The sequence below is a fragment of the Panicum virgatum genome, chromosome 9N (assembly GCF_016808335.1).
Source record: "Panicum virgatum strain AP13 chromosome 9N, P.virgatum_v5, whole genome shotgun sequence".
NCBI lineage: Eukaryota > Viridiplantae > Streptophyta > Magnoliopsida > Poales > Poaceae > Panicum > Panicum virgatum.
In genome coordinates this window covers 47902472-47925705 of record NC_053153.1, presented here as the reverse complement: position 1 = coordinate 47925705, position 23234 = coordinate 47902472, and the positions used below count along the sequence as shown (strand labels likewise).

The 23234-nt window shown below is 43.3% G+C and overlaps 1 protein-coding gene across 2 annotated transcripts; it reads left to right on the top strand.

Annotated features, from left to right (window-relative positions):
- Positions 1-16061: 16061 nt before the first annotated feature.
- On the top strand, positions 16062-22130 carry LOC120690508 (uncharacterized protein KIAA0930 homolog). Of its 2 annotated transcripts, none has more exons than XM_039973182.1 (12): positions 16062-16289; positions 17030-17222; positions 17323-17397; positions 18458-18564; positions 19127-19184; positions 19708-19767; positions 19846-19920; positions 20064-20210; positions 20480-20534; positions 20776-20898; positions 21294-21505; positions 21780-22130. In XM_039973182.1, exons 1-12 carry the CDS (start codon positions 16186-16188, stop codon positions 21873-21875), a joined length of 1305 nt encoding a protein of 434 aa, XP_039829116.1. In that variant the 5' UTR covers positions 16062-16185; the 3' UTR covers positions 21876-22130. The 2 variants fall into 2 exon arrangements, with proteins under 2 accessions (XP_039829116.1, XP_039829117.1); XM_039973183.1 differs by having other exon boundaries at positions 16065-16289; positions 21809-22130.
- Positions 22131-23234: the final 1104 nt, after the last annotated feature.

The following is a 23234-nucleotide window of genomic DNA, read 5'->3' as shown; positions in this document are numbered from 1 at the left end:
TCTTGGAGGAGACCCATATTCTCCAACTCTCGGACCAGTGATTCAGACATCTTGCTTTTGCGCCAACCTGTGGACAAATTGCCGGTTGTTTCCTCTTCAATCTTGGACTTGTTCTTCTTGGGAGCCATCTTACAGTCACGAGTTTTAACTCAGGGGCTACGAGAGGGGCTTTTGGATTTTGACTGAGAAAAGATGAATATGAATCTGAGTCTGACGACAGCTAGGAGTTTAAGGGGTAAAATCCTCGGAAGTTTTCAACCGGCTTTATACGGTCTTCAGGGGTAATTTCGTGAATATTTGGGATGCCAACAGACTCTTTCCTTCTCAGGGAAGTTTTCAATTTTTGCCACAAGATTTCATTGATTCTTAAATCTAAATGGAGGGATTTAAATTCAAGACTCGGGGGCTGCGGAATATATGTATCAGAGATTTATTTTTCAAATTTTTTGAAAAATAAGAAGAAAAAGACTGAAGTGACCCTCAGCCTGATTCTACGATTCAACCTAAGGCTCGGGGGCTACTCCATATAGAGCGCGAGTACATCGCGCACCATATATGATCAAGATTTCGGGGCATGAGCACCTCACAGCCTCGAGGCAAATGGAAGTACTTGAAGGACAACTCGACGTATCTGAAGGAAGAACCAGAATCAACCAGAAAGATGTTCAGACTACTTGAAGTACTCGAAGATGCCCCGTCAAGTACTTAACGCTTGCAGGACTCGGCTACGAAGAGCTCGGGGGCTTGTCAGACCCGGGGCAGCGGGACTACTCACAGGCGTAGAATGTTCTAGAGTAAGGGATAGCTCATGGATGTACCTTACCTCTCTTGTAAACTACCCGAATAGGCGTAGAACTAGCTGCAGTACAAAGGAAACGACCTGATCGTGATGTAGTAGGACTCCAACTGTACTCGGCTAGGACTTTCCATGTAACCCTGTTCCCCCGAATATATAAGGGCGGACAGGGACCCCCTCCAAATAATCATCTACACCAAAGGCCATATAAACCACCACACAGGACGTAGGGTATTACGCAACTTGTGGCCCGAACCTGTCTAAATCTTTGTGTTCCTTGCACCATCGAGTTCCAGAGCCATCGATCCCTACCTACAAACCCTATTGCTAATGGTATCCCTAAGCAGGCTTGGCAGTAAACACCGACAGAGCCGGGCGAGGGGCAGCGCAGAAGGGCGGCGTGGACGTGTGGCGCGGACGGGCGGCAGCGGGCCGGGATCGAGGATGATCGGCAATGGGCCGCCGTGGTCGAGGACGTCGGGCCGGGGTCGAGGGACGCGTCGCGCACGGCGAGGGCTAGGGTCGAGGACACGCGCTGCGGCGGGCCGGCCGGGGTCGAGGAGGCGCGGCGGTGGCGGCAGTCTTGGATGGCGGCGGCGTGGGGCGGGACGGCGGTGCGCGAGGGGCGGTGGCCGGCGACGACGATGACGAGAGGGGAGATCGATCGAATGAAATCGATCTATGTCCCAGGGGTTATATAGGGCGGCCACTTTAGTACCGGGCCACGCATCTACCCGGTACTAAACTGCCTCGTGAGACAGTTAGTACCGGGCACTACCACGGCCCGGTACTAATGTGGCCACTTTAGTACTGGGCAAAGGCTCTGCCCGGTACTAAACTGCCTCCACCGGCGGGAAAATTTCGTGGCGGCAGTTTAGTACCGGGCAAAGCCTTGACTCAGTACTAAAACAAAAATTTTAATATTTTGCTGCCATTGTTTTTGGGAATGGATTATGCATTTCTAATGGGTAAAAAATTGATAAATGAATTTAAAATAGAAGGATATAATATTTTGAACATGCAAAATTATATGTTTCATTAACAAAAATTTGTAGAATATAGGTATATGCGTATAAAATTTGTTTCATTTTCCTTTTATACGTTTCTGGTGTGAAACATATTTAAAAAATTCATGAAAATGCTAATATATGTTATTTAGATCAAGAAAAATGGTAACATCCCTTGGCTAATAGTTATGGTAACATCCATTGGCTACTAATTGATATTACTTATGACCACAAATAATATATATGATTACATAAATCACTTGATCAAATGAACAATAAAGTAAAACATAGTAGATACTATAACTCAACATTATTTAATAGAACATTTACAATTTTTCTTTTTGACGAACGTCCCTTGGTCGTGATCGCGGCATAAATAAGGAGCGTCCTCTTTAGCTAACAAGATGCTTGGGTCAACATCAACCGAGAATGGAGGACGATCATCAAACTGATCAAAGTCTTCTGACTTGTACGAAATATCCTCAACTCCAATGATTTTTCATTTCCCTGGAAGAACTATGTGGCGTTTTGGCTCGTCGTCGGACTTGACTGAATTTTTCATAGGCTTACTTGACATGTCCTTCACGTAGAACACCTGTGTGCATCCTTGGCTAGGACGAATGGTTCGTCTTTATATCCAATCTTTTTGAAGTCCACAATTGTCATCCCATACCGGTCTATGGTTATGCTGCCTCCAACTCGGTTCACCCATTGGCACCGAAATAAAGGAGTCATCAACATTATTATTTCCATCATTGCCTATTGCGTCTATATGCACACCACTATTTTGGTTGGTGCTCTTTTCATCTTGAGCTCTTGTGTAAAATGTATACCCATTAATCTCGTACCCTTGGTACTGTATGATTGTCATTGATGGGCCCCTTGGCAGCCATTGAAGTTGCTCTGCAATCGTGCCGTCACCCATCAACTTTGCTCTAAGCCAAACAGCAAAGTTATCAATGTGATGCCTAGTAATCCAGGCCTCAGGCTTCCCTGGGTTTTCAGACCTTACGATATTCATGTGCTCATCCATATATGGAGCCACGAGGGATGAATTTTGTAGAACTGTGAAGTTTGCTTTGCGGATTTCACTCTCTGGGATGTGCATATTAGATTTCTTCCCTAATATGCCCTTTCCCTTCAGTCTCCCCTCATGGCGTGACATGGGGACCCCTATTGGATTAAGATCATCAATAAAGTCAACACAAAACTCAATGACCTCCTCTGTTCCATAGCCCTTGGCGATACATCCTTCTGGTCGAGAACGATTGCGAACATACTTCTTAAGAACTGACATGCATCTCTCGAAAGGGAACATGTTGTGTAGGAATACAAGTCCCAGAATATTTATCTCTTTGACAATATGAACCAAGAGATGTGTCATACTATTAAAGAACAAAGGTGGAAACACCATCTCAAAGCTGACAAGACATTGCACAATGTCATTCTGTAGTTGTATGAGCTTCTCCGGATTGATTGCCTTCTGTGAAATTTCGTTGACGAAAGCACATAACTTCACGATTGCCAATCTAACATTCTCCGGTAGAATACCCCTCAACACAACTGAAAGCAATTGTGTCATCAGGACGTGACAGTCATGAGACTTTAAATTTGTGAACTTTTTTTTCTTCATATTTAATCTTCCTTGTATATTTGACGAGTACCCGGACGGTACCTTTATACTGTTCAAACAATCAAATATGCTTTGCTTCTTCTCTTTACTGAGAGTGTAGCTAGCAGGACGTAAGTAGTGTTGTCCCTTCTCTCTCTTCTCAGGTTGAAGATCTTCTCGTTGTTTCATTTCTTTCAAGTCGCGTCTTGCTTCGAGTGTATCTTTTCCCTGACCATAAATACCAAGGAAACCTAGTATATTCATGCAAAGATTCTTTATCAGGTGCATGACGTCAATTGCGTTGCGGACCTCCAAGGCTTCCCAATAAGGTAGCTCCCACAATATAGACTTCTTCTTCCACATCGGTGCATGGCCGTTTTCATCATTCGGAACTGGTTGGCTGCCGCGACCCTTTCCGAACACTACATGAACATCTTTTATCATCGAGAAAACACGCTTTCTGTCACGGAACATAGTCTTAGCATGAGTTTTTGGTTCCCCTTTGAAATGTTTCCCTTTTCTACTCAAGGGGTGTTTGAGGGGCAGAAATCGATGATGGCCCATATAGACGACCTTCCGAGAATTTTTCAGGTACAAGCTGTCGGTTTCATCTAAGCAATGGGTGCAGGCCTGATATCCTTTGTTCGACTGCCCGGACAGGTTGCTAAGTGTAGGCCAATCGTTGATGGTTATGAAAAGCAATGCTCGGAGGTCGAAATTCTCTTGTTTGTACTCGTCCCACACATGTACACCTTCTGGCTTCCACAACAATAAAAGCTCATCAACCAACAATCTTAGGTACACATCAATATTATTGCCAGGTTGTTTGGGGCCTTGGATAAGCGCCGGCATCAATATATACTTCCTCTTCATGCATAGCTAAGAAGGAAGGTTAAACATACAAAGGGTCACAGGTCATGTACTGTGACTGCTCCCCCACTCACCGAATGGATTCATTCCATTTGTACTTAAACCAAACCTTATGTTCCTTGGGTCCCTGTCAAAATCTGGGAATTGTCTATCCACGTTCTCCACTGAGACCCATCTGCAGGGTGTCTCATCAGCTGATCTTGCTTACGCTCTTCTTTGTGCCACCGCATCAACTTAGCGTTTGTTTTGTTTCTGAACAAGCGCTTCAAGCGTAGTATTATCAGGAAATACCACAACACCTTAGCCGGTACTTTTTTCCTTGCGGGCTCACCGTCAACATCACTAGGATCATTTTGCCTGATCTTATACCGCTTTGCGTCACAGACAGGACATGCATCCAGTTCCTCGTATTCACCGCGATAGAGGATACAATCATTAGGACATGCATGAATCTTCTGTACGTCCAACCCAAGAGGGCAAACAACCTTTTTGGCTTCGTAAGTTGTCGGGGGCAGTTCCTTCCCCTCTGGAAGCATCTTCTTTACAAGTCCTAGTAGCTCCTCAAATCCCTTATCTGAAACACCATTGGCTGCCTTCCACTGCAGCATTTCCAGTGTAGTGCCCAATTTTTTTAACCCCTGCTTACAATCTGCATATAATATTTTCCTGTGATCCTCCAACATCTTCTCAAACTTCTTTGACTCCTTCAAAATTTTAGCGTCTCTGTGTGCATTGACTAAAACCTGATCTAGTTCGTCAGGTGGTTGTTGTTCTTCTGCAGCATTTGCTTGTGCCTCATGCATTGGTTCATCTTCAAAGACACCCGCTTCATACAAGTGAGCCCAGTCTGGGATGTTATCATCATTATTATCCTCTTCATTGTCTTCCATCAGAACTCCAGGTTCACCGTGCTTGGTCCAAAGAGTATAGTTATCCATGAAACACTTCTAAAAAAGTGGACATGTAGAGTATGTCTTTTTGAGAACTCCTTTTGATTTCTGCAAATGCGGCATGGACACAACATGAAACCTTTCGACGACTTGTGGGTCTCAGCACATCGAGGAAAGTTTTAAGACCGTTAATCCATGCCATTGTGCACTGCTGGCCGTACATCCATTGTTGATCCATCTACAAATAATATATTCTCGTTGGATAAGCAATTTCATTCAGTGGAAAAGAACTTGACAACTTTTTTAATAACAAACATTTTTATTACATCCAACAGAATTTATTCAACAACACATACATAGATTGCATTCGAAAACTAACACAAACATCTCAAAAACAAACATGCAACTTAAAAATTCGCACAACAACACATAGGTTTTCAACCGTAACGCCGCAACAAATCCTGAAGATCAAACGGAGGTTCCTCGCCCCTTGCCACACATACTCTATATTCTTTTTCCAAATAATGGAGTGCTGCCCTATGAAAAGCGCTAGATTTCTTGCACCGACGACTTACTGGAGTTGTCCCTTCTCTCCAGAAGGACAACGATCACCCCTACCGGTGCCACTCCCTCGAGCTGCTGAAGCCATATTTTACTGGAAAACACTATTATTTTTCACAACATTATAAATTCTTACAATTACAATAAAATCTGAATGAATTAATTGAAATAAATCACATTAATCTTTAAAATGATTGAAAAAACTCTTATAATTACAATGCAAATATTAATTACTATTACAATTACAATGATCAGATTAATTACTCTTACAAATTACAATGAAAACATATAAAAAAGATGAAGAATTACTCTCACAATTACAATTAAAATATGTACATCATTATATCCTCATATTCGAATTGCACAAGTACTTACCATGAAGTCTGAAATGTAATCAAAATAGAGTTGCTATTGAGGCATTAGTCATCATTGTGTGCCGTGCTATGTCACAGCTATGTCTAATCCCTTATTCTTCATCGATCCTGACCTCACCCTATCTACATAATGAAGGGTCTAGAAAGAGCTGTACAGAGTATGCACAATGTGACTAATGGCCCAATAGCAACACTACTTCGTTTACATTTCACACTTGCTGGTAAGTGTGTGTGAACTACAATGCAAAATCACATTAATTCTCAATCAGAAAAACCTGAATAAATTAATTGAAATAAATATCTAATTAATTGAAATAAATCTATATATCTCCTAATTATTTTGACACCCTTCAGTTTCAGGCGAACACTCTTTTTAATATCCAGAAATCATCTAGTAAAAAAAACTTTTCGGAAAATGTATATGTCAGTAACCTCGATCCTGCGGTGATAACAATGCCTTTCGGGGGAACACGGTGCGGTACAAGGATGTCACCAATCGGCCTGTCGCAGCACCAACATTTTCGGTTAATAGGAACACAGCACTAGGCATAGGCAGCGTGCTCGTTGATATGCTTTCAGTACAACAACAGCCACGCTGACTACGTCAAATGCTGGCTTCGTATTAATCGGAAGTGCTGGTGATGCGACCAGCCGATTCACGACGTTCTTCTAGTGCATCGTATATCCCCGAAACGTAGTGTCATCACTGTTGGATGGAGATTAACGACGTATACTTGTTTCGAAATAAAGATTTTTTTAACTTCTAGATGGTTTCAATGTGAGCCTGAATAAATACATCACTAGAGTGTCAAAATAATCCATTCATAATACAAAAAATTCTATTATACTCCTTTCAATAATTCATTAAAAAAATCAACTATCCACAATATGGTCATATATACAAGTAAATCATATGAACTCTCTAAACTCATTTCAAAAATTTCTACTATCCACATGCTCATCTGAATCTAAAAACAAAAAATATGCTATGGTCATTTCTAATATATAGAAAATGATTGAAAAATATGTCTATACATTATCCACATTCAACTTAGCCAATAAACCTACTCCCACATTCAAGTCATCGGTTCTATATATCTCAAATCATTGCATAAATCAAAGAAATCATGCTCATCCTCACTATTTCCAAAAGTCACAAATTTCTCTAACTATGGAGCATAAAACGAAAAATAAAGACTATAAATGAAGAGAGGATGAAGTTGCAAACCTTTGGCGCACTTGGATGATTAGAACACTCACTAAAACTGGAAAAAATGGCGGCAACTCTCTAAAGGGAAGAACAACCCGAGCTCGAGCTTCTCTGGTGAAATGGCACTGGCTCGGGCTCGGGGGGGGGGGGAGAAGGCGCCAATTTATAGTGGGCGCATTAGTACCGGCTGGTGGCTCGAGCCGGTATTAACGCGCCACATTTAGTACTGGCTGGAGCCACCAGCCGGTACTAAGTTTCCTGGCGGCCATTTAGTACCGGCTGGTGGCTCCAGCCGGTACTAAATTGTCACTAGCCGTTGCAGGCGGAGGTCGGAGACTGTCGGTGGCGCACTTTAGTGCCAGCTAGAGCCACCAGCCGGTACTAATAGGCTCCTATGGCCACTGTTCCTTTGGTCCGGTACTAAATTTGCACGTTAGTACCGGCCGAAGCCGTAACTGGTACTATCGGCCGCGGACGAATGTGCGTTTTTCCAGTAGTGACCCCACCCCGTAACATTGATTGCATAACCTGCTAGTCCACCCCAAACCAGTTTGCTATCTACAAGATCCAAACCAAACCAAACCAAACCATGTGTCTATTAACCCCAGATCCTCAAACGGTTCCTAATCAAAACTGCATCCTTGGTGGATATGGCTGCCAGCCAGCCAGTCGGGGCAGCAATGAGAGCTGAATAGATCGAGATTTTTTTGGTAATGACAATCATAGGTTCGATCATAAATATTTTAGTCCAATCCAAACCTGATTAAACCATTCTCACAGGAAAACCAAATTGAACCAAACCATTTTCTAGAGCCAATCTATTTACACCAAACCAATACTGAACCAACTGAAACCCAAACCGAAAAAACTGGTTTGCCATCGAACCATTAGCAGGTTTAGTAGAGAGTACAAACATGTCAGCATTGCTTGTTTTTTTATCATACCCCCTCTTCAATCGGGTGCGCGACCAATCGGGCAGGCAGGCGATTGCGCCACCACCTCTTCAAAGCACCTAGAGCAAATTCCATACATGTAGCGCAGAATCCTAGAAGAAGCAACCTCCTCACTATAGCAAATCGTGTGCATGTAGTGGAATTCCAAGAGGATACTTTGTTATGTTTTATTTGATTGGTGATAACTTTGCCAAGCATCCATTTACAAATCAGTTTATACCATTTTATTAGATTTATAATTTTATGTAGCAAGACCCTCTTTCCATATCTATAGAATAACTTTTATGTTCTTAGTCAATTTATATATAGAGGTATTAGCAACTTATGTAGATATCTTCATATCAATTTGTATAAATGCTATATGTCAACTACTATATCATAAGTTAACTTATGACTATATACCAACTTATAATCTCATGTCTACTTGCACATTAGCACATTTCTAGGAAAAGAAATATATCAACTTATGTAAAAAATTATGTGACAAGTTGTACGGAATGAAAATTTAGATATTGTACCAGTGTCAATATAATGCAGAGTTAATGTGCCAACTTATTGAGACATCATGTAGGAAAACAACATGACGGTAAAAATTAATTGTGTAGCAATTTACATTCATAATTTATTAAGATATTTATTCATAAGTTGCTACATGCTTAATATATAAGTAGCTACTATTGTTCAATATAAGTTGCCAATACATAAAAAGTATTTCAAAACATATGCATCATGGATCTTATTTTATAGATCTAGTCGTAGTGGTGCGAAAAGAATTGAAAAACAGACACTCTATGAGAAATTGAGAAAGTAAGACAACCTCTCCCAACTCTCGCGTCACCCCCCAAGGGTGACTCGGGCGGTCAGCCACTGCCGCCTACAACCCCTTCTCATCCGTCGCTCCACTTACCGCCACCATAGAGCCCCCCGCGCGGAAGTCTGCCAAGGCTCTAGGGCGGCGGTAGTGCATTCGATTCTGACATAGTCTGTGGCGGGCGCCATCGGCTTCGGTCCAGTGTGAGAAGGTGACGTGGCAGCAACTGCGGCGCCATGTTGGGCTCTGACACATGGGCATGGAGACGGCGTGCTGGTTGAGCAACGCATCCGCTGCCCTCTACGGGCTGCGTCGCGTGGCGTCGGCTGCCTGTTGTGCCATCCCACCCCAGATCTGCACCCTCCAGCCCCGGTTCTGCACCCCCTGGGTCCATCCTCTCCACAATGTCGAGGACGACCACAACCATCATAACAGGGGGAGCACGCCGCCGCCAGTCCCGTAGAGCGGTGCCGGCAGTTGCCATCACCTCCTGACTCCCTTGCCTTGTGGCCATGGGAGAGGCCAACAGCTTGCTTCACTCCCTTGCCTTGTTTTGGGACTTCGGTGGCCGTCATATGGGTTGATTATGAGCAGTGGTGATGATATTTTCTTGCAGGGTTTCGAGCGATAAGCTCTACCTGACGCATGCATCGGGCCAACACCGGCGGCGCTGTCTAGACGTCATGTTTTCCTCCTTTGAGGCGATGTTGTGATACTTTGTGCAATGGTTAACAGTTCACTAGGTGAAAACTAACTCCGACTTGTTGGATGGGCGACAGCAATGGTTTCAACATCGCGTTCTCCTTGGAGGTGTTGTTCTGAAATTCTGTGTACATAAACTTAGTGCCGAAGTGGAGTTTATTTACGTGGAAGGATTTCGTGAGCAACAGAAGATTCAAACATCAAGTTTATAAGCAGATAGGAGATGTGTTGGATTGGTGCTGCACAAAGCTATTGCATGATTGAAACATGAACGAAGAAGATTGAAGAGAAGTCTTCTAGAGTTCTTTCTTTGTATTAAAGTTTTCTTTCTTGTTCATTTTAATCCCCATTTTGGGGTTTAGAGCCTAAGAGCTCTTGTAGTTTGGCTGTAGACATTCACATATAAATGTTAAAGGTCGGTATTTTTTTCTTAATCTAAAAAAATAATAAATAATTATATTCTTTATAAGAAAACTAAAGAAAAGTACGCGTGCCACGCAACCCACCTCTTCCTCCTAGGCTGCAGCGGACTGTGTGAGTCGCACGCTTAGAACTAGCGCGATAGGTTGTGGAATAGATTTTTCCTACCCATAACACTATTGCAAGTAAAATCGACTGGACTGATCCACTTCTGCATTCTCTTCAAGCAACAGAACATAAGGCCCATTTGGATCAAAGGATTTCAGGGGAATTTTGCTGTCTCCTCCGCTTCATGGCTTGAGCTTACAGAAGAAAAAATGGTGGCTCCTCGCCTTTACCACAGCTTCATGGCTTCAGCTTGCAGAAGAAAAAATGGTGGCTCCTCGCCTTTACCACAGCTATACTCATTCCTACAGCTTTCGTTTTGGACAATTCTGCCACTAGTGAAAGGATACTAATTCTGCCACTAGTGAAAGGATACTATTGAGGGGTGGAGGAAGCCGATTTTAGCGCGGAAGGCTATGTATTGCACGCGCGACTCCAAGTGATTTTTCTTTTTTTTTCTTTTCGAGACTCCAAGAAAGCATATAGCATTTTTCCCTTCTTCTTTGCATTTATTTCTCCAATTCTATTTTTCTTCTAATTTAGTTTTCCATTTCTTTTTCCTTGTACAACTTTGCATTTATTGTTTATTTATTTTTCTCTTTTCCTCTTTTTCATTCTAAAGCTCATATACAATCAAGTGTTCCGTGGCGTTAACCCACTTGTTCGCTTTGTAAATTAAATTTTTTTCGTGATGTTGACCCTTTTGTTCGCGATGTTTAATATTTTATTTATTGTACAATATTATTTATTTGTTATTTTTAATATTTTGTTCGTCAAAATAATTATTTTTTCAACTTGTTAAATTATTTGTTCCTATGATCTGAAATTAATTATTTAGTGTAAAAGAAAATATTTTTAAAAAATATCATGCAAACATAGGCAAGTGTGGTCTTGTTTTTGACCATGTCATAAGAAAGATAAAGGTGCCATCCAAATTTGGTTTGGATGCTCGGTTTAATACTTATAACTTGTTCAAAATTATATGCATGTGGGTGATACATCCCAGTTCTCTTTCCATATCCAGAACTTTTTCTTTTTAAATGGGGCTAATTGGGGTCTAAAATACCGCTGCTTCAGGTGATGGTTTACCCAACCATCACCAGAAGTGATAGCTAACCACGCCCGATTTTAGCTGCCGGTTGTAGAGAATATAGCCGGACAACAAGGGTTTGCTCGAAGCATTTCTAAATAGGAGAGAGAAGGAAGAGAAGAGGAACACCTCCCATGATCAACGTGGTAGAACATAACGTTGATGCGAATTTTTTTTTTGAACAAACAACACTCGACGAGTGCGTTTCTATTAATATAGCAGAAAAATACAAAGATATAACACTGGGAGGTCATAACCAGGAAAAAGAAAAAAAGCACAACAACAACACTGACGGGTTGGATTGGGACATCAACACGCGCCGAACACAACTCCAGTCAAACAACTTAGACTGGTCGGATTGGGACGTCGACGCAAGGCACACAACTTGTCTCCACTAGACAACACTGCACGGTCGGATTGGGACATCGACACGGACGAGACCACTCCACTGGGCAACGGAGGCAGACCAAAGTCTAGCCGCCGCGGCTAACAAACCTTCTTCACCTCAAGTAGCCGCCGTCGGGTATGGCCCCCGCGCTGAAAGAAAAACGAGAGAAACAGACCGCACCGCACCGAAGAGGCCACCGCCATGCGGGACCCACCGCTGTAGTGCCGCTGCAACACCACACACCATCCGACAGGGTGAAACCACCAGATCCGGACCACACAGGCTGCCTCGCAGTCGCCACCGCGAAACACAATACGCGGGGGCCTCGCCGCATCCGCCGTTAGACTCCACCTCACTCGTCGCCTCGCCTCACGCGGGGGCCTTGCCACGCCCGCCTCAGCACTCCTAGTCGCAGATCCGTATACTAAGTCGCTGTCAAGATGAGGAGTAGTGTTGCCCCGTTTCCAAGCCTCCCATTAGAAGCAGATGATCCTCACCCGCCAGACGATAGCATCTCATTGCCCCCACCAGCACACACAGCCTCCGCCATCATGCCAGCAAGCCAAGTTGTCGTCTGCGCCGTCTTTCCGACGATGTACCGCACCGGAGCCGCCGAGCGAGGCTGAGCAACCTGCCGCAGTCCGCTGCAAACCTAGTCTTCCCTTGGTGTCGTTGCTGCAAGCGCCGTCCTCTGACGCAGTCCCGCGCCGTACTGACAATTGCCATGCAATGCCAGCCGCCGCGATCCGCTGCAAGCAGCCAAAACCAACATCCATGCGAAGACCCCTGGCAGCCGGCATACTATTGGCCGCCGCCACGAGGGCTCAGCATCCCCCATCGCGCCACACTCCTGCACCGACCGCCATGCCGCGCCACCGGCAGAAGCCATCCATAAACAACGACGGCACCGGCAATGCTACAGGCTGAGTTGGGTCTCAACAAACGACGCCTCCAAGGAGGTGGCGACGCCTAAGGCGCCGCCGTTGCTCGTCCAAGGCGGACAGGGTTTTCACCCAGAGAACCCGCACATTAGGATGGGCTCCAAGATGACGCCTCCAACGGGGAGAACGACGCCCTTGGACGCCGTCGCCATCACCGCCGGCAGGAATGCCGACAAGGCTTACGCCCGGAGAATCCCATCCACTGCACGCACTCAGCCTAGCATTACAAATCCGCAGCCCTGGAAGCTCCCCGAGTGCAGCGCCGCTGTGGTGCCACCTCGAGCTGTGACCAGCGCACAGCCTCCAAACAGCCGCACCTCCCCCACGCGCAACTCCGTTGCCAAGGCCGCAACCACACGAATCCGGCCGCCGGAGGGCCGAAACCGGTCACGGCCGGCCCCGAGCACCGCAGCTTCTCCCGCGCGCAGCCCCACGCCTCCTCGACGCCCGCGCACGGCCACCACTGAGCCTGCGCCTCCTCCTCCGCACCGAACCCGCGCCAACGGCGCCCGCCCCGCGCGCCCAAGCCGCAGACAGCCAGATCCGGCTGGTGCGTGCCGGATCTAGCGCCCTGCGGCCACCGGCCGCCACCCGGGCCGGCACCCTCCTTCTTCGCAGATCCCCTCGCCGCGCAGGACCTCTACTCGCCTTGCGCGCCATCCACACCGTCCTCGCACGCCAGGCACCGCCGCCAAGAGGCCGCCACAACGCGGGGATGCAGGTGGCGGCGACCCCAGGGCGCCGCCACCACCGGGCATGGTCCCCCGCCGGACCACGCGTGCGGGGCATGGAGAGACCCCGCCGCCGCCCTCCCAGGGAGCTGTGCGGACTTCCGGCAGCTCCCTCCGGTGATGGCGAGGAGGAGAGGCAGGGGATTGGGGTGGCGGCGGTGAGGGTTTGGGGGCGCCGCCCGAGTCGCCCGAGCGGGGGGGCGCCGCGGGGGGCGAGCGGAGACGTTGATGCGAATCTAGTCTCTAGCAGAACACGGTATTGCCTTAGTGGCGGAATGTGGAGCCAAACCAAGCGGAGGCTAGATAAGTTCACTCTAGTGGATTTCTGCTCGTGGATATCAGCCGAACAAATACAGTTATCGACTTGCAGTGGAGCAACGCGTGGACAAAGCAGGGGGCAATGCCGCTACCGCCATTGAGCTACTGTGCCCCATCCTAGTCCTGGTCCACTGATTGTCTAGCTGACCGGCGGTGGCCGGGGACTCCGGCCGCCGGTCGACCCTACTGCTAGCGCCCCCTGCCCTCTTTTCTAAGGCCACCGGCCATCGAAAGCCCGAAACTCAGGCCGTCGCTGCTCGAGGTAGAAGAAGAACAGGAGCTCGGGCCCACCTGCTAGAGTTGTCGCGCGGCTCTACAACTCTTCATCTCACAGTAGCGCACGTGACTTGTAGTATTGGGCAGTTTCGGCTCTACTCCCTCTGTCCTTTTTTAAGTGTCGCCGTCGGTGTGCGTACCGCAAGTTTAACTCGATTTGTAGAAAAAACATGCAATATTTGTATCTCCAAATAAATTTGTTAAAAAACTAGATTAAAAAATCTATCTAATGATATTAATTATATATCATAAATATTAATATATTTTTATATAAAATTAATCAAAGTTATTTCTCGGGAAGCGAAAGCGACAGTTATTTAGAGACGGAGGAAGTACATGCTATGTATATTAAACTAGATGAATTCCCCGCGCGTTGCTGCGGGAATATTTGGATCATAACAAAAAATGCTGGAACAATTGTTGAGTGAGTATACAGATATAAAGAGGGTCATGCATACATGTCAAGAAGTGAAAGATGGATCTCTTTAGTACTATGTTGAACATAGAAAGAAAATCAGTGACAAAATAATTGGAACTCAGGTGAAATCTTAAAGTTGGTCACTTCAGAGAAGCATGCTAATAAATTAGACACTGGATGTAAAGAAAAAAATAAGTAAAAGGTCAATTAAATGCTAGCATATGAAATTCCTAACTTTGTGTAATGTTACCTTCTGAAAAAGAGAGCTGGTTCTCGTGCTCTAGAGATACAACTTGCCAATTTAGAAAATAAGAATTTTAGACAAACAATGGTTTTTTTTATCTAGCTGCATCAACATAAGGAGGGTCATCAGATGATTAAAAAAATTTCCCTACCAAAATTACAATAAGAATAGATGAAGAACTACATTGTCGTTGGAATATTTAGATGGATAACCTGGGTATATAAGGAACAATATCAATGCGGTAGATCGAGTATGTTGTGATGTGGCCATAGCAGGAAACTTGTTGCTCCCGCACGCCTGCTGAATCGACCAAGCGAGCATACATGAATCCCATCATCAAGGCCATTGGAGAACTGGGGAGTGATGAAAGGGTCCAGAGGTTGATCTTAGACGCATGTGCTAGGAGAATATAGAAACACATCGGTATTTATATACTACTATGATTCTTAGTAGCTGCAACCTATGGCTTTACTGAAAATTGGAATGGATGAGAAGTTGGAGAGATGTGGTGGCTGACTATTTGATTCGTTGTCCATGGAAGGCACGCCCAAGGGGCAAATGACGTGAGTGGGAAGGAGAGCATTTTGTTCCCCTTTAATTGTTGGTAGATAGGAGCATGTCAAGGCACGAAGGAGTGGGAACATGGATGATTGATGGAGTACTAATGCCATTAGTGCCATTAGCTATGGTGGTCTCTTGATCTGCCAAGGTGCCGAGTAAAGAAGAGGGAAGGCTCTTAATCTACCAAAGGTGCTGAGTAAAGAAAGGGGCTGAGAAAACAATCGGATGGTTAAAACAATATGGATGAAATGCGGTTTGAGAAATCTAACGGTTTAGATTTAAGTGATGATGTGGCTTCATGTGGTTGCAGCAAAATCAGAGTTAATGATGTTTAGTGGGTTCCATCTATATAGGATATATAGATTATTAATTTAAGATGGGAGTTTTGCATGAAAGTGACCACATAGATTGAAAAACAAATTTTGCTCCAAAAATAAAGGTGACTTGTTTATAAGACATGTGATGACACAATTTATTTCTCGCGATCCAAACATCTCAAATTTTTCATTACTATTGTTCGTGTATTTTTTTCCTTGTACTCTGTTTTGCCATCCCCTGTTCCAAGCAGGTCTAGATTTGTAGCACAAGCGAGATGACATGCCTAGACCACTGACAGGTCTAGGTTTGCATGCAAGATACTGAACCAGCCTGGGCCGGAATTGATAGCCTAGTCAAAGAACAGCCTACTATCGGCCCAGTAGGGAACGCACGGAGAACACGATCTTATTATTCGTTTTCTTCTGGCCCATCATCAGAGCCTTGTTACAAGCCACGTGTGCCGCGCCATGCTGCGCTGTGCAGGACAGCGGAGGAGGCGTGCGGTGCGGGCTTCTGCTTTGCTTCCGAGTTCCGACGCGCGTGGCCTCTCCCTCCCTTGGAACCGGCCGGATCCCCCAATCCCATCGCCATGGCGGCGCCGCCTTCTCCTCCGCCCCCCTCCCCCTCCCCGTCCGGAGAGATCGCTGTCCACAGATTCGGCGGCGCCATGGATGCGTCATCATCCCCCTCTAGGTATGTGGCGCGATGTGCTTCCTCCCTCTTTGTCTTCCTACCGCTTTCCCTCAACAATCTGGATGGGAGCGGGGATGGGCACTCCGCGCGACGGCCAGGGGAAGAGAGAGAAGCAGCGAGAGACGGGAAACCAAATTTAACCTGTGAAGCATTGCCCTGTGGCCGTGGAGATGGGTTATTTTTAGCCTACAATCAAAATCGTTCCTTCCTCGTGCGAACTTGTGGTATCTAATCTAGTTCCGAGGGCTAACCAGGGGCAAGCGTTCCATGAAATCCAATGGTCTCAAACTGAGCAAACTTGAAAATTAAGCTTGTGATTTTCACGCCTATGGTGGTTGACTTCAGTTCCTATTGCTGTTTCAACCAGTTATCTTCTAATTGACCATGCCTCTGTTAGACAAAAACAGAAAGATCTTCTAATTGACAACACACTACAGTGGGTTGGTGCATGATATTCACAATTCTGGCACTGATGTTTGTCATTACTAAACCTATTCGACTATAAGATGATGGAAGTCAAAATCATTTATGTGGCCCTGGTGCTTTGCGCCTTTGTTGTTATATTTACACAAGTTAATCTACAGACTTAAAGTCATCTATGTTAATGAGTGATTGATCGGGTCCATGATCTGTTTATAGATTTTTCATCAAAAGAGACATGTTTTGCTGCCACAGATACTCCTTTGACAAGCTTTGTCTGCTGCTTAATCTTCTCTTGTCTGCATGCTATATGTTTTCAGGACCGAGTTGTTGAGCATGGTGAAGAAACACTCACATTTGATTGGGTGGACAATTGTTGATGCCGAGGATGATGCATCAGATGTGGGAATGGATGATAAATTCTGGCATGAAATGCTTGATCTTTTCTTTGTGCGTGGTGGGAAATCAAAGAGGAGTGAAGAAGACGACCTCGTATTCTTTGTTAATAATATGGTACTCATTATTGTTCCTACTGATTTAGTCCTCATTCTTGCCTAGTAGGTCGCAGTCCCATGAAAATACACTATATTGATATTACTGGGTGTTGATGCAGAAGTTGCATGGTTATGGGTTCAATGATAACATGGAAGATCCGCCTCCCTTTTTTGTACGGAGATGGGCTCCCACGGTAAACCAAGAAACACCTGGTTTACTTTACTGCAGATCAGCTGATGCTTGATGCTTATGACTCTGGTGCTGTAGCTTTAATAAATTTTTCATGTTTATTGCTCTTTGTTGTCCTTTCTTAGTGGCACGCGTAGTTGAGTTCACTCATTGAATATTATGGAAATCTGTGACTAAACCAATCTACACTATCAAGTATGGAACATATATTTTCTTTCATCCTTCATGAAGGTTTCCCAAGATATATTTATTCCTACTTAACAGGAAGGCCGATAAATCAGTTTTCCTCTGAATGTTTTTTCCTTGACTGAAAGTTTTTGTATGCACCCTTCATCTTTGTTGGGTTTTAAATTTACTTGGGAAACACGGTGTTTTTCTTTTCACTGACACAATAGCATGTGCTCAAAGAATAAATTTTTGCAATTATTCATTCAAATTAATAATTTTCATTTAAATTTTAAAGTGGATTATGGCTTTAGTGTCCTTTTTAGATGTTTTCTTAACTTGCTGAGGAGTCTTACCTGAGTAACTTTTATCCAACTTACATGCATATACATCCAGCATATGGAGATGCAGTATTGTATTTTTTGTGCTTGTGAGATAGCCATCATGTGTCATGTGGGGGCAGCAGTACCAGCGCCGCACATGCACGCGCGACGCCGCCAGGATCATGCCATCGAGTGGCTAGAGGTTTAGGAAGGAAAGATTTGGTTGTTTTATTTCCATGTATTTAGGAGGCTAAGTGCCTTTGTAAACCATTGTACTCGGAACCTTAAGGGTTAAGCAAGAATGATCAATCCCCTAATCCCCCTCTTCCTCTCAATCTCACCTCCTTCAACATTGGGCGGCCAGGGCAAACTCCCGGTGCCCCTAATGACTCCAACCCACGGCCCTGCTACCCTAGATGCCGGGGCCCTTGACATCATGCCTGATATTTGCATTTCTTTAAATATATTGTTATGTGTTAAATCAAAATCTCTGGTACATTACATTCTTTGAGTTTCTGTGGTTACTTTGTTTTGAGTTGCTGGGCTAATTAACTTCATCTGTTTTGTGTGAAACAGCTTGAAAAGGTCATCAATTCTAATACCGCGGAGGTTGACTGGGAACGTTCCTTCTATTTGAATTTAATTGCTCACACATCATACACTGTTACTGTTGCAATATTTTGGTATGTTTCTGCAGCAGTTATGCAAAAGCATGCTTAGTAGTTATTTCTAAATGATTGCATCAAATGTTGTGCAGTAACGACTGTTTCATAATTATTCAATAAAATATATTCTCTCTTACTTGAATTGTAATGTGGCAGTTCTCTGATATACCAACTGCATACAGCTGTCCAGCCTCTTGTGTCTTAATTTCTCATCTTTTTCTGAAATGTTGAACAGTTGCACATTATGATTCTTGTGTCACGTGTAGGTTAGGGTAAAACGCTTTCCTCTATTCCAGGCAACAGGTTAAGGATTGGGCCTAGCATTAATTACTAACTTACTGAACAACAAGAGCGATTGAGATTATCTTCTTGCTGAACATCTAGAACCATTGAAATTATCTTTCCTTTTCATGAGGTTGTCTGACATGTTAAAGGAAATTGCAGTTCCTAGATTCCTGTTGCATTCATTGTTATAGACACATAGAAAAATGAGAATCAGTTTTGAGATCTTTTATTCCTTAGTTAATGTTTATGGATAGTTACTAGTTCGTATGGTGGTTTTTACGGGCTACTTCCACAGCATTGGAGATCTTCGCAACCGCGCAGCGAAAAGCAAACAGTTGTCTCCAGTTTATAAGGTACAGTACAATTAAGCATTTCCATTTTGTCATCTCTGATTCTTTTCTGAAGGAGCACATATTTATATTGTTTTCTTGTGCTTTGTTTGAAGGATACTGAATTTGATTGTTTAAGAGATGCCTGCAAATAGTATTATTTACTTTTTCAAGTTATAGTATATGGGAACTAGACATACCAGTTAATTTGAATATCAATCTTTAATCCTACGTACATAGAATTGAGAGAAAGCCTAATTTGTGTACATGAAACTGCTCCTGTATGATAGCAAGCTTTATAATAGATGCTCGTTGCAGAAGGCTCTCTCCTATCCTAATTCCATGACCCTCTCCTTTTCTTTATTGCCCTGACTGAGTCTTACCTTCATTTTCTGTATGAAAGAAAAGAATCAAAAGAAACATATAGGGAAGGCACCCACTTGTAGGACAAACAAGTAGAAGTTGCATTAGAGGTGTTCAGACTTCAGAGGCATTTATGTTTGTATTAACTAACCTTGTTGCAATGTCATTCTCTTTATGGAAACAGGTTACAAAAACTGTATACGCGTCCCCTAGCCGTGTAAATTTTCATCTTGACCGAAGGAAGGTAGGGTTCTATTGTGCAGCATATTTTGAAAGTGGCAGTCATCTAAGTCCTATTAAAAGCCCATGCATCTGTTGACAGGCTGTAGAAACAGTACCTGCATATCCCAACATTTATTTTTCGGTGGATGACTTCGATGATACTTTTGATGCAGTGGTAAGGTTCTGTGTAATAATATCAAAGTTGTAGTTATACAACATAGTGGCCTGGTAATATCATTGATGTTGTTAATGCTTATTCTCTGATGTTACATGATTTCTCTAGTTTCTGAAATTGACCCTATTGAGTCATTTGAGCAGGTTTTATCAGATCCTGAACACTGCTATTGTGTGATTCTTAATGCACATGATGGGGCAGCATTTCCCGAAGAAACTGAGTCCAAGAATCCTGGTTCAAATGTACAGCCTGGACTGAGCTGTGGGAGTGCCCAAGAAAAACCACCAAAGGTTCCCTCTCTTGTAATTCAGAACTATGACGATGTTTCTCAATAAAAGGATTAGCTCATTTAATTTTCATCTAATAGCATAATTCACACTGAAGCTATCTGTGATTGCCTTTACTGAATTTACAGAAGAAAATTTATGAGCTCTTATGAAATATACATACCTTCCAAGACTCATACCAAATAATAAAGTAAATGGTCCTGTTTTTTACTGCCCCGGGCACTGTCCATTTGTACACTTGAATTCACCAAGATCTTTGATTGATATCGCAGAGAACTCTCTTCTCAGGTTATGTGAGCTACCAAAACGTCCGTGAGGCTTATGATGGTGAGAGTTTCATCTATGTACTTTGTTTATAGGACATTGTTTAACCCATGGTGATAATTAGTACTTGAGTTCCCATGTACCTAGTACCCACTTTCTATGTTGAGCTATTTTATACTGGTGGAACTCTTTGCTCAACTAAAGTTAGGTATTGAGTTGTTGAAACTGTAGTGTAAATGTAATATTCTGTTGCAGGAGTATTAACATCACATATTCTCATGTGTATGTTTATCTTTTTCTATAGCTGGCAGATCAAAATTTGGGAGCTTCCTCTCACTTGGGCATGACCACACTAAACTTGACAGACTTTATATGAGGGGCCCAGAAGGGCGTGGAGAAGTGGAAGTAGCTGTTTCTGGTATTGCAGGTCTGTTATCTTTAGCATCAGAATACTTCTTCCTTTCTGTCCATTGCACATGCCTTAAAAAAGTTTATTAGAGTTGTTATAAGAAAGGGTGCATTGAGTGCTGTGATGTGCTTCTGGACATGTAAACTACTGTTGCAAGTGTTGCTTCTGCAAATGATATCTATTGACAGTGTGGAATCACACTAAATTACAAATCACATTAATGGTTTCCATTTTAGAATGATGACGAATTATTCAACATGAAAAAGAACAGATTGCTAGTGACCTACTAATCTGTTAACATCTGGCACCTTGGCTCACCAAAAACCACATGCAAAGTTGTAGCTTTGAAGTGCTTGTAATGCAGCTTTTCAACCTGCCACACATTCTCATTTGGAAGTGCTTACTGTTATTAGATCAGAGCCGCGGGAAGTCAAGGAAAGATCCAGGAGATAGCTTTCGGGTCCTTGTTCACAGGGCAGCTTCTGCTGCATCAAAGCTAGCAAAGCATGCTTATGAGTCTGCATCTGCTAACAAACAAATGGATGATGAGCTAGTGCCTTTGAAGTGCTGCTTGATGTCTGTGTCTCTTCCTTGGGACTACATTGCCCATGACCTTTTGCACAAGGTGAGTTTTTTCCCACAGCCTGGAATCCTCTCAAAATTATGTTGCTCCTCTGCTTCATCGTGTCATTCATTTAAGATGAAGCCACTGTAGTATATGGTTGATGAATTGAACTTGCTTGAAACCTTTTACGAAACAAAGATCTTTATAAGAAATGTTGATCTATGCCTAAAAAGTATAGTTCATACTCCTAGTAAGTTGTGGTTGTCTTGTTTTGCTTTTTAACTTGATCTAGTGTTTGCATTAATCAAATTTCTCTTGGATATGACTCGTGAAGAGATTTATGGCTTTATGGCAATGTACCAGGACACACCTCCATTGGATCTATGAGATTGCAATCAGATTTTCACTGCCAGGACGAATCAAGGTGTGATGAAATGTAAGACAAATAATCGAAGTGGAATCGAGATGTACATGTGTACTTGTAGATGAAATATGTTGGTGTAGGGTTTGCAACTTGCTTAATTTGTGCACAGCCAATCATAGAATGTAAATATGCAGTTGTTATTTGTTTTTTAATCTTAAGTTATTTATAAATAAATAGCCTTCATGCCTTAAAGAACTTCAGTGTTCCTGGAATGGAATGGAAGGTTTAAACTTAAAAACACCCTGCAGTCAAGTTTATGTATGGACTTGGCGAAGCTGTGCTAGGGTTTTGTGGTCCTATAAGCTATGTACTTCTAATCCGAAGTGCGGAGTAGGTGCAACATTCGTATATGGAGTTCGCCCATTACTTTGTTCAGTGATTAGCTTTAATTTGGTTTGGAAAAAGGTCTATTTGATAATTCTGAATTATGGCTGAGTCTAGTTTTCAACCCTCAACTACCAGATTGTTTACTTTTTAACTCTTAATTCTGTTAACAATTTTTTTTTTAGTGGCGTCACTGGTAGAGAAAGAGGCTCTAGTTCCCAACGGTTTGGAGACCTCATTTAGTACAGGGTGTTTCCGGTACCGCCTCTCCGGTACTATGCCCCATCTAGAGAAGAAAAAATGAGGTACTATGCGCCACCTAGAGGGAAAAAATGCACGAGGTTGTGAGGATTCAAATCCACAATCTACGGCCTTGCGCGTAGCTATCTTAGCATCTCATATGTGCATCACATGTGATAAGATGGGAGATGTTTTTCTTTTAAAGTAACTGTGGAAGCCTATTTAGTACCAGGCCAAGATGTCGACCGGTACTCCTTAGTATTGGTTGGTGTTATTGGTCGATACTAAATGGCTGCACCATTTTAGGTACTAAAAGTCAGTAGCAGGTGGTGTTATGATCCGGTAAAAAAATGACTTTGGAGGCTTTCAAATTTAGATCCAGTACTACGTACCATATAATGATCGGTACTAACATGCAGGCATGAAAGGTTTTTTTTAGTGCGTGTGCTTTCGTGTAAGTATTTGAATAAAATAATTCATAAATAACTTAAAACACTTAGAAAACGTCATTTGTCATTAGAAGTCTGACATAACTAACTTTTTAAAGTGAAATAAAATGTAATATAAATATTGAAGAAAAGGGAGTGTTAAAGACGAAACTAAGCTATTTTCCGTCATGTTGATTAATCTTTAGTTCACTACATACCAAATTGATTTAGGTTTTTGAATAATCACCATGTGCAGTCGGAATGTTCCTCGAAAGTTTTAATTTTATTTACTAATTTCCAAAATTTGAAAACAAAAAATGACCCAATTTCAATTTAGTATGGCTCAGAACAATTATGTTAAAAAAAATCTCAG

Coding starts and splice junctions, on each gene's coding strand:
- LOC120690508 (XM_039973182.1), top strand. CDS start 16,186: ATGGCGGCGCCGCCTTCTCCTCCGCCCCCCTCCCCCTCCCCGTCCGGA. Junction 17,223..17,322: donor TATTCTTTGTTAATAATATG/GTACTCATTATT, acceptor GTGTTGATGCAG/AAGTTGCATGGTTATGGGTT. Junction 19,768..19,845: donor TTCATCTTGACCGAAGGAAG/GTAGGGTTCTAT, acceptor ATCTGTTGACAG/GCTGTAGAAACAGTACCTGC.